This window comes from Protobothrops mucrosquamatus, unplaced genomic scaffold, assembly GCF_001527695.2.
Source record: "Protobothrops mucrosquamatus isolate PMUCROS unplaced genomic scaffold, P.Mucros_1.0 scaffold1714, whole genome shotgun sequence".
NCBI classification, from domain to species: Eukaryota; Metazoa; Chordata; class Lepidosauria; order Squamata; family Viperidae; genus Protobothrops; species Protobothrops mucrosquamatus.
Genome location: NW_015387862.1, coordinates 62,008 through 73,440, shown reverse-complemented (window position 1 = coordinate 73,440; position 11,433 = coordinate 62,008). Strand labels below are relative to the sequence as shown.

General features: G+C 46.0%; 1 protein-coding gene across 1 annotated transcript in view; it reads left to right on the top strand.

The window, feature by feature from the left end:
- The window catches only part of USP32 (ubiquitin specific peptidase 32), a gene marked incomplete at its 5' end in the record, with an annotated part of 78,086 nt that extends 67,599 nt beyond the window's left edge, over positions 1–10,487 (top strand). The window contains 3 exons of the mRNA XM_015822878.1: positions 5,614–6,047; positions 8,751–8,843; positions 10,035–10,487. Of these exons, the coding sequence (XP_015678364.1) occupies positions 5,614–6,047; positions 8,751–8,843; positions 10,035–10,208 (701 nt within the window). The remainder of the gene's footprint in view (positions 1–5,613; positions 6,048–8,750; positions 8,844–10,034) is intronic.
- Positions 10,488–11,433: the final 946 nt, after the last annotated feature.

Sequence of the window (11,433 nt, the reverse complement as noted above, 5' to 3'; positions counted from 1 at the left end):
TAATAATAATAATAATAATAATAATAATAATAATAATAATAATAATAATAATAATAATAATAAAAAATAAAAAAATTGCAAAAGGCAGCCTTACTAGGAACTGCTTCCATCCTGCGACGAGATCTGTAATACCATCAAACATCCACATCTGCCTATCCCAGGTCCTTGGGAAGGACTCGATAGGTAAACAAAATGCCAAATCCAGTCTGAACATCTGGCTGACTGCGATGATCCATAATAATAATAATAAAGTTGGAAGGGACCTTGGAGGTCATCTAGTCCAACCCCCTGCTCAGGCAAGAAACCCTATACCGTTTCAGACAAATGGCTGTCCAATCTCTTCTTAAAAATCTCTTCCAGTGTTGGCGCATTCACCGCTTCTGGAGGCAGGTTGTTCCACTGATCAATTGTTCTCACTGTCAGGAAATTTCTCCTTATTTTGGCCAGGGTGTGTTGAACAGGCCACAGAGATTGCATTCACACACCATCTTAAGTCATACAGGGGTTTGTTTGGGGTGGATTTAATGTACATCATTGACTTGCAGTGGGGGTGTGTGTGTCCATGAGATTGCGAAGATTCGGACATGACTTAGCAACTGAACACCAACCCAGACCTGGGGCTGCCATTAAAAGGTTGTAAATATATGGACTGACCACTAGAGGGCGAGAGTTATGTCTCTGCATGAGTTATAGCTTGGTTGCCTGGCCCACCCACTCCAAAAGTGCATCTTTTGGAGGAAACTGACGTTCCTTTGTGAAAGCGAGGGCCTTTCCCTAAATTGAGATTCCCACAATCTCCAAACATCCCACTGAAGCGATCCCAAGGAGACTTCTTTGTGCTCGTGGAGGGAGAGAGGAGAACCCCCAGCAAACCAATTCCTGCCCATCCACCCGTCAATCCATCCACGTCAGCCCCACTAAGTAGGTCCAACAATCTATTTAGACCAGTGATGGCGAACCTTTTAGAGACTGAGTGCCCAAACTGCAACCCAACTGCATCGTCGGGTGCCGGGTGGGTGTGGCCCATTGGGTGGGCGTGGCTGCGGTGGTAACAGCACACTGGGTAGGACTAAAAAGATCAATCAATCAATTCCAACTTTGCAAGATCTTTTTTTTCCCTGCGAGAAGTTGAAATTGACTGATTGATTGAACCTTTTTTTTTTTGTACACGGCGGTGGAGGCCTAAAGCGAAAAGGTTTTATAAAACCCAGCTGAAGGCCTAGAACTGGGGCGACGGTGCACGTGCCCACAGAGAAGGCTCTGAGTGCCGCCTCTGGCACCCGTGCCATAGGTTCGCCACCACTGATTTAGACATTGCAGGACAACAATCCCACAGGAAAGCTAAAACTGCTTGTACGGAGATTAGCTATAACAACAGAATCGTGATGGTCTGAAGGTGCTCCCTCTTATACATCACTGAATTAGGAAGGTGTCTGTCCGAATGAATTCCACAAGTTATCTGGACATCCTGGACTTAAAAAATGTTTCAGCTCGTTTTGCTTATTCAACTCATCTGACAAGATCACCTTCTTTCCTATCTACCTACCTACCCACCAATTTACCTATCTAATCTATCAACTTTTCCTCTGGGCACTCAAGATAATCTACAAGAGAGCCAGTTTGGCCTAGTGCAGGGGTAGGCAACCTTGGCTCTTTTATGACTCGCGGACTTCAACTCCCAGAATTCCTGAGCCAGCATGGCTCAGCTTGGAAACCTCTTCTTTTCCCCTCAGCATGGCTGGCTCAGGAATTCTGGGAGTTGAAGTCCACCAATCACAAAAGAGCCAAGGCTGCCTACCCCTGGTATAAACCCACGCCCCTACATATACATAAGACATAAATATTAAACACTGTCTATTTTGAATATATAACAGAAGGAAGAAGCTTGAGAGTTCAAGGTACAGGTAGTCCTTGACTTATGACAGTCCTTGACCTACCCCTGGCCTAGTGGTTAAGGCACCAGCTAGAAACCCGGAGACCCCCAGTTCTAATTCCACCTTTGCCATGAAAGCCAGCTGGGTGATTTTGGACCAGTCACCAGGAGAAGGTGAGTTCTAGTCCCGCCTTAGGCATGGAAGCCAGCTGGGTGATCTTGGGCCAGTCACTTGCTCTCAATCCGACCCACCTCACAGGGATCTTGTTGTGAGGAAAATAGGAGGGGGAAAGTATGTTGGAGATGTTTGCAGCTTGGAGTTATTTCTAAAAAATAATGAAGGTGGGATACAAAAATATCGCCAGGCATTCCTTTTTCTCTACAACAGCCCTGTGAGGTAGCTTGAGATAAGAGAAAGCAACCAGCCTGATTGGGTTTTTTTGCAGAATAGCCCAAGTCTTACCTAATAAGAAGCTGTTGTTGCNCTGAGTCTCCTGGAGACCGAGTGGAGACCTGAGGACCGGAGCACCCACAAGCTTGTAAATAGCGTGTGCGTGCTCCCCTAACCTGATATGGTCCTCTGCTCCCGCCATATCTGCCTCTCCCACTGACCGTACTAATACCTCCCTCCTCCCTCGACCCCCCACCCTCCCCCCCCACTCCTTCTACACCGCAACCCTCAGATATGGAGCCTCAATAACCCTAATAGGCTGTAAACCTCTCCCCCCCCCAAAAAAAATAGTAATTAAGCCTTATCTCTAAATAACAAAATCTGCAGGAAGAATTACTGTTTTGTGCTCTGATCTCTTTTTTTATAAAGCAGATAGGATGTAATAATTCCTGCTGGAGTGTCTGAGATGCCTAGCATTTCAAAATGTTACTTTTAATTAAGGGAAAACTTTATAAAACCTTATAAGACCACATCTGGAATACTGCCTCCAGTTTCGGTCACTACACTACACAAAAAGATGTTGAGACTTTGGAAAAAGAGCAGAGAAGAGCAACTAAGACTAAAGGCCCGAAGACTAAAACATATGAAGAACTGTTGCAGGATTTGAGTATGGCCAGTCTAGAGAAAAGTAGGGCTAGAGATGACATGATAGCAATAGTCCAGTATTTGAGGGGCTGCCACAAAGAAGAGGGGGTCAACTTATTTTCCAAAGCATCAGAAGGCAGGACAAGAAACTATAGATGGAAACCAATCAAGTAGAGAAGCAACCTGGAATTAAGGAGAATTTTCCTGACAGAAGAATTAACCACTGGAACTACCTGCCTTCAGGAGTTGCTCAAGCAGGAGACAGGCGTTGGATATACTTGCCTCCTTGTGTTATTTGTAAAAATGATAAAGCTGGGGTACATATACATGAAATGAAATGAAACTATTGTTTCTGGATGGCAATAGGTTTTTTTTTCCCTGACCTGTGCTACAGGTAGTCCTGTATGACCACAATTGAGCCCAAAAGTTCTGTTGCTAAGTGAGACCTTTGTTAAGTGAGGTTTTCCCCATTTTATACCCCGCCCTGAGTCCTATGAGGAGAAGGGCGGGGTATAAATTAAATTATTATTATTATTATTTTATGACTTTTCGTGCCACAGTTGTTAAGTAAATCACTACCCTTGTTAAATTAGCAACACGGTTGTTCAGAGAATGTGGCTTCCCCCATTGACTTTGCTGATAAGAAGGTTACAGAATGGGATCACGTGGACCCAGGGTATTTCAACCATCCTAACTATGAGTCAGTTGCCAAGTGTCTGAATTTGGATCACATGACCATGGGGACGCTGCAACGGTCGTAAATGTGAAAAATGGTCATAAGTCGCTTTTTTCAGTGCCGTAGTAACTTCGAACAGTCATTAAATGAAGTGTTGAAAGTCAAGGACAACCGGTATTTCATCATGGTGGCCAATATCTGAAAGGGTTTCCTTCTGTGGACAACCCACCTGGAGGGGGCCAGCTTGGGGACCCCTAAACAGGAATAAGATAGCCTCCAAAGCGCCCGAAGGCAGGAGAAGAAGCAACGGATGGAAACTAATCAAGGAGAGAAGCAACCTGGAACTAAGGAGAAACTTCCTGACTGTTAGAACAATTAACCAGTGGAACAACCTGCCTCCAGAAGCGGTGAATGCTCCAACACTGGAGGTTTTTAAGAAGAGATTGGACAACCACTTGCCTGAAATAGCATAGAGTCTCCTGTTTGAGCAGGGGGCTGTACTAGAAGACCTCCAAGGTCTCTTCCAGCTCTATTCTGCTCTAAAATCCTCAGGCTGCTGCAAGACATTGTTCAGGTAGGGCAGCCATCAGGAGAACGCAGATTGACACAGGAAGAGGTGCAATTTGTCCTCTTCGGCTGCTCCAGTTTCATGAAAAGGCTCCTGAGAGGATCAACCCAGGTTGGGGAAGAACCGGAAGGGAACCAACCCAACCCTTTTTACACCTGTCGCCTCGATACCTGGAAATGATCCCATTTTTTTGCCACCTGCATTTGTTCTTCCCGGACCAAAGAGGTATCAGCTCAATATTTTCACTTAGCCCATTTTTCCTCTATTGAGATTTTTAGCCATTCTGTCTCTGTGTTTTCTGCCCGCTTTTGCTTCGGGCTCTTAATTTAGCAAGAGGGGTCAGCCGAACAACACCTAAAAAGAGCAGCAAGTCCAGACCGACCCAAGAACATTGATTTGCACACTATTGCGCGGGGTTCCGCAAACCCGGCGGCTTTAAGGCTCGTGGACTTCGACTCCCAGAATTCCTCAGCCAGCATCGCGATGCTGGCTGAGGAATTCTGGGAGTCGAAGTCCACGAGTCTTAAAGTCGCCGAGTTTGCAAGAGCCCGACCGTACCTTGCCCCTTCCTTCGGCTCTTAACATCTGTTTCTCTCTGCTTGCGAACTTAGGGAACGTCCCTTCTCCCAGCGCGCCTTTGAAGAGGGTCTTGGCCTACACCGGCTGCTTTAGCCGCACCCAGACCGTCAAGGAGATCCACGAATACCTGTCCCAGCGGCTGAGGATGAAAGAGGAGGATATGCGCCTGTGGCTGTACAACAGTGAGGTAAGGGCAGAATCGCGGAGGGTCCCCCGTGGAGAAGAAACCGGTGGGCTCTCAGCCCATGTGTGGTGACCGGAAGTTAAAATGCCTGGTCTGAGTGGTGGGGTCCAAGACCCGTTTTGGTACGAATGGCAATGGACGGTTGGGGTCCCAAATTAGTAGTTCCTCCTTTGAGTACAGCTTAATTCAGAGAGATGCTAAGTCAGCCTCCTAGGCATGCTGGGATCTGCAGAGCCAGCCTACAGATAGTCCTTGACTTAATGAGCATTCGTGTAGGGCAGGGGTAGGTAACCTGGGCTCATTTATGACTCGTGGACTTCAATTCCCAGAATTCCTGAGCCGGCATGGCTCAGCTTGGAAACCTCTCCCTTTTCTCCTCTGCGTGGCTGGCTCAGGAATTCTGGGAGTTGAAGTCCACGAGTCATAAAAGAGCCAAGGTTGCCTACCCCTGTCTTAGGGGTCCCTTAATCGCAATTTGCAACCTTCCCAGTCAGCTTTCAATCCGCAGTCAAAGGAAGGATACCAGTGTAAGGACTCAGACTCTAGAAAGAGTGCAGAGAAGAGCAACAAAGATGATTAGGGGACTGGAGGCTGGCTGAGGAATTCTGGGAGTGGATGTCCACACCTCTTAAAAGTAGCCAAGGTTGGAAAACACTTGATTCACCTGCAAAGCACTCACCCGTCTCTTTCTTTCCAGCGTCACCGTCCTCCACGAGGAAGTGCACGTCCAGCTCTTCGACAGGTAAAAACCTTAGTCCCACCAGTAGCCCCAGGACTACGGGCAGAAGTAAGGGGCGCCTCCGGCTCCCCCAGCTATGTAAAAACAAACTGTCGAGCAGTAAAGAAAACCTGGACGCAAGTCGCGAGAACGGTACCCAGCCAGATCCAAAGGCCACGCTTGACTCCCCGGGGAGGGAGCAGCAGCAGCAGAATTTGGGGGACGGTTCAGGCGAGCCGGTGGCTGCTCAGGACAATGAGGGGCAGCTAACCAACGGATACCTTTGCAAGCTGAGCTCGCCCAGCAACCACAGTCTCAACGGTCCACTGGAAGCCCGCCGGGAAGAGGAACTGGCCGATGACCAAAGAGGAGAAATCTGTATTAATCCCATTTACAACTTATATGCAATTTCGGTAAGTGTCAAGGCAACAGTGGCCATCTGGATGAAGCCTCGGATCAGGGGTTTTTTTTTTCTCCCCAGCTCAGATTTAGGCCGAGCCGTTGCATGAAATGGGTTATCAGAGGGGTGCACTTAAAGCACCCCCAAAAGGAAGAGGAGAGGGTCCAGCAGTTTCTATCCAGATTTAGTCGCCATGATTATTTCTATCAGCTGATCGGGATGCAAGGAATGGGTTTTCTGTCCGGTTTTGCAATTAGTCCATCTGCCCTTTCTGTATGATTAACAGTGTAGTATTTCTTAACCTTGGGGATTAAGCATTCACCGCTTCTGGAGGCAGGTCTTCTCCAGCATCACTCAGCTGCTGGAAGACCATCTCCCCAAGCACTCTTGCTCATCAAGGCCGTTCTTTGCCTACGGGTCAGCAGGTTTGTTGAAGGCTGCTGGGTCTTGAGGAACCTTGGTAAGGCCACACTTGGAATACTGCATCCAGTTTTGGTCACCACGATGTAAAAAAGATGCTGAGACTCTAGAAAGAGCACAGAGAAGAGCAACAAAGATGATCAGGGGACTGGAGGCTAAAACATATAAGGAACAATTGCTGGAATTGGGTATGTCTAGTTTAACGAAGAGAAGGACGAGGGGGGACATGATAGCAGTTTTCCAATATCTCAGGGGCTGCCCCAAAGAAGAGGGAGTCAAGCTATTCTCCAAAGCGCCTGAAGGCAGGACAAGAAGCAACGGATGGAAACTCATCAAGGAGAGAAGCAACCTAGAACTAAGGAGAAACTTCCTGACAGTTAGAACAATTAACCAGTGGAACAACCTGCCTCCAGAAGTGGTGAATGCTCCAACACTGGAAGTTTTTAAGAAGAGACTGGACAGCCATTTGTCTGAAATGATGTAGGGTTCCTGCCTGAGCAGGGGGTTGGACTAGATGACCTCCAAGGTCCCTTCCAACTTTATTATTATTATTATTATTATTATTATTATTATTATTATTATTATTATTATTGTTGTTGTTGTTGTTGTTGTTGTTGTTGTTGTTGTTATTATTATTATTATTATTATTATTATTATTATTATTAAGATGCAAGGTCTACGGAGATTCTCAATCATCCAGGTCATGTTTGTCCCAAAGATACTTTTGTGATTCCTCGCCAGCCAGTGGACCCGGCAGCTGAGTCTGGGGAATCAGAGGAGGAGGGGCCTGGAGTGACATCAGAGTCAGAGGAAGGCTCTGAGGAGCTCTAAGACTTACAGTCTGACGAGGAGCCTGGCCCCTCTACTGGCACTCAGGCTGAGACACAGCTGTGCTGGGAGTCTTGAGTTGGACAGTGATGAATCACAGCTGGGAGATATCCAGGATGTACGAAAACGCCGGCAAGAAAAGAGAGTAGGACAGAGGAATGCAATGGGGCGGCTCCAAAGGCAAAGGAGAAGGCATTAGGAAGCCACGCCTTGGGCTGCATAATAAGGTGTGGGAGGTGCTGGTGGCCGAAGGCAACCATTTGTGTTGAGGATCGAGTTTCTGTGGATTGTGTTTTGTTTGCCTTGGACATTGACTCAGGTCTGTGAATAATAAAAGGGGATTGGTTTTTTCCTGTGGTTCCAGCTTGCTTGTTAGAAGAGGGGCTTCTCCTTGTGAGCTTAACAAGGACTCACACAGGCTGGGACAGAGCAGATACTTTCCAAAAGGCAACTGGACCTTCTTGGTTTTTTTTTTCCTTGAAGATGTTTCACTTCTCATCCAAGAACTGAAGCAGCTTCTTCGATCAGAAGCGAAATGTTTTCAAAGAAAGAAAAAAAAAAAAAACTCAAGAAAGTCCAGTTGCCTTTTGGGAAAAGCACCTTGGAGAAGATAACAGTCCTTGACTTACAACCGTTCATTTAGTAACCGTTCGAAGTTACAACGGCACTGAAAAAAGGGACTTACAACCATTTTTCACTCTTACGACCACTGCATCATCTCCATGGTCATATGATCAAAATTCAGATGCTTGGCAACCGTCTCACATTTATGACAGTTGCCGTGTTCTGGGGGTCACATGATCACCTGACAAGCAAAGTCAATGGGGAAGCCAGATTCACTTAACAACTGTGTTATCAACTTAACAAACCGCAGTGTTTGACTTAGCAACTGTGACAAGGGAACTCGTAAAGTTGAGGCAAAATTCACTGAACAACAGAAATTTGGGGCTCAGTTGTGGTTGTAAGTTGAGGACTATGTCTAGTTTAATGAAGAGAAGGACGAGGGGGGACACGATAGCAGTGTTCCAATATCTCAGGGGCTGCCACAAAGAAGAGGGAGTCAAGCTATTCTCCAAAGCGCCCGAAGGGAGGACAAGAAGCAACGGATGGAAACTAATCAAGGAGAGAAGCAACCTAGATCTAAAGAGAAACTTCCTAACAGTTAGAACAATTAACCAGTGGAACAACCTGCCTCCAGAAGCTTTGAATGCGCCAACACTGGAAGTTTTTAAGAAGAAACTGGACATCAATTTGTCCGAAATGGTATAGGGTTTCCTGCCTGAGCAGGGGGTTGCACTAGATGACCTCCAAAGTCCCTTCCAACTTTATCATTATTATTATTATTATTATTATTACTAACTGTACGGCCTTCTAAAATAGTATCTCTCCTGTCACACCGGGTTAATTAAGGATGGAGGCCTTGAATCAATGGGATAACCTTGGTGTCTTCCGATCTCTTCTCTTCCAGTGCCATTCAGGAATTATGGGAGGAGGTCACTACGTCACCTATGCCAAAAACCCAAACGACAAATGGTATTGTTACAACGACAGCAGCTGTAAGGTAAACCCCTTGGCTGGCTGGAGGGGAAGGACGGAAAAGGCCTGAGGAGAGCATCCGTCCCATAGGAAATTAGCTAGCGAAATTTGAGAACATTGGAGGCTAACAACAATTTACTTTGGCCCACCTGTGTAACAGCAGCCTGTTTCTGGGTGCTGGTCAATTGTCGGTCTCAATTGAGGCACTCTTCCAGTTGCGTTGTTCCGTTTTGGAAGTTGGTGGTGGCCCCTTGTGGATTTGAGACATGTTGGCCTAGATGAGGGGTGGGGAACCAGGGCCCTTTTATGACTCGTGGACATCAACTCCCAGAATTCCTGAGCCAGCATGGCTGGCTCAGGAATTCTGGGAGTTGAAGTCCACGAATCATAAAAGGGCCGTTGTTCCCCACCTCTGTACTTCAGGTAATTGTGGTGCTCCTTTAGGATATTCCAGACCTCTTAGCTGAGTCTGGGCGTTCTTCCAGGCGATGTATCAGTGTTATTATTCTGCATCCTGCCATTTCCCAAGATTTCCAACAGGATTTGTTTGTTTGTTTGTTTATATCCCACCTTTATTATTTTTTACAAATAACTCAAAGTGAGATGAGTTGGGCTGAGAGAGAGGGACTGGCCCAAAGTCACCCAGCTGGCTTTCATACTTAAGGTGGGACTAGAAAAGGTGGGACTAGAACTCACTGTTTCCTGGTGATTGGCCCATAGTCACCCAACTGGGTTTCATACTTAAGGTGGGACTAGAACTCACTGTCTCCTGTTGATTGGCCCACAATCACCCAACAGGCTTTCATGTCTTAAGGCAGGACTAGAACTCACTGTCTCCTGGTCATTGGCCCAAAGTCACCAGCTGGCTTTCATGTCTAAGGCAGGACTAGAACTCACCGTCTCCTGTTGATTGCCCAAAGTCACTCAGCTGACGTTCATGTCTAAGGTTGGAGTAGAACACCTAGTATCCCAGTTTTTAGCCAGGTGCCCTTAACTAACTAGATTAAAGTTGCTAATTCCTGCAGTGTCCTTATAATAAGCTGCTATATCAGCCCCCCTGATGCCAAACAGTCTCCAGTAGTATTAGGATAAGAGTTTCAATAGTTCTCAACATTTTGTAAATTTTAAATTTTGGAGTAATATTGTATTACTTCGAGGACTGCTCCCTAATGAGCCTCTCTCCTCCTCCTCCTCCTCCTCCTCCTCCATCATCCAGGAATTGCATACCGATGAAATCGACGCAGATTCTGCCTACATCCTTTTCTACGAACAGCAAGGAGTGGACTATGCACAATTTTTGCCAAAGATTGAGGGCAAGAATATGGCGGATACCAGTAGCATGGATGAAGATTTTGAGTCCGATTACAAAAAGTACTGTGTCTTGCAATGAGCAAAAACGGGTTTTGTAAAGGTTGGTCCGAGGGTAATTGCACCACAAGGCTGGCAAGAAAAAAAAAGGAAATACGGTTTTAACCGAGCAGAAGAGCTAGCTGTAGTTTTTTATTTTATTTTATTTTATTTTTTATTTTTCCCCCGTGACCTGAAAGCACAACTAAAGAAAAAAAAAAACAGGGGGAGAAAGAGAAGCCCTAATTAAAACAAGCATTTATCGGATGGCGTTTGCTTTGGTTTCCCATCTCTTGCTCCATGCCCAGAGGGTGGGGGAACGCCCATTTGGTTAAATTGTTTTATTTTGCCTTCAGCCTTTAAACTGGCTTGACCTCAGCAAACTAGGACTAGATGCATTTAAAGTTTTAAGATCATCCAGTTAAGAGCCAGGATAGCCGTAGTCTGTTCTTTCCTTTTACCAATTTGCTCTTAGAGACGTCTGAAGTGAGTTGGGGTTGGGGGGGAGAAATAACGTTTGGGGAAGCTCTCTTCCGATTTCTGATGATTAACTTGTAGTGTTGTCTGACAACATGAAATTTCTACCTCCTTTTTCTGAAGTTTTATTCCATTTCTGCGAGGAGAAGAGGCATACACAGACGGCAGGCACAAACTGCAGGAAAGTCCCCCCCCCCCAAACTTCCCCTGTTTAACCTGCTGTTCACTTTCTCAGTTGATGTATTCATTAGCATCCCTTCCCGTCGCCTTGAGAATAAAGTTTCCTATTTTTTTTTTGACCTTGTGGAATTGTTCCAACCCTTTTGGCTTTCAGAGAAGATTCAGAGCAGCTCCAGCAGCCTTTTGGTCCTTAAAATGGCCGAAAGACTGGAAGCTGAGACAGTTCCAGGCTGTTGCTGGGGGAAGTGAGTGGGCTAATTGTTTGTATTCATCTCCATTTTGGATGGATTGGGATGTTCTAGGAACCAAGTGTTTTCTCCGTTTACTAGAGGGTACTTGGCAGGTAAGAAATCTGCCCTGGTTCTGAAAATATTTTCTCTTTGTGGTTACACTGTCTCCTCAGCTTACAACCTTCATTCAAAAGAAACTAGCTCCTGACTTTTTAGTGTATTGATCTGATCATTGTTGAGACTGGGATAATCAAAACAGGAATCTATTCCCCAATTCAGTGCAACCCAACCCAACCCAATGCAACTCAACCCAATCCAACCTAATGTAACTCAACCCAATGCAATCCAACTCAACCCAACCCAACTCAAAGCAACTTAACC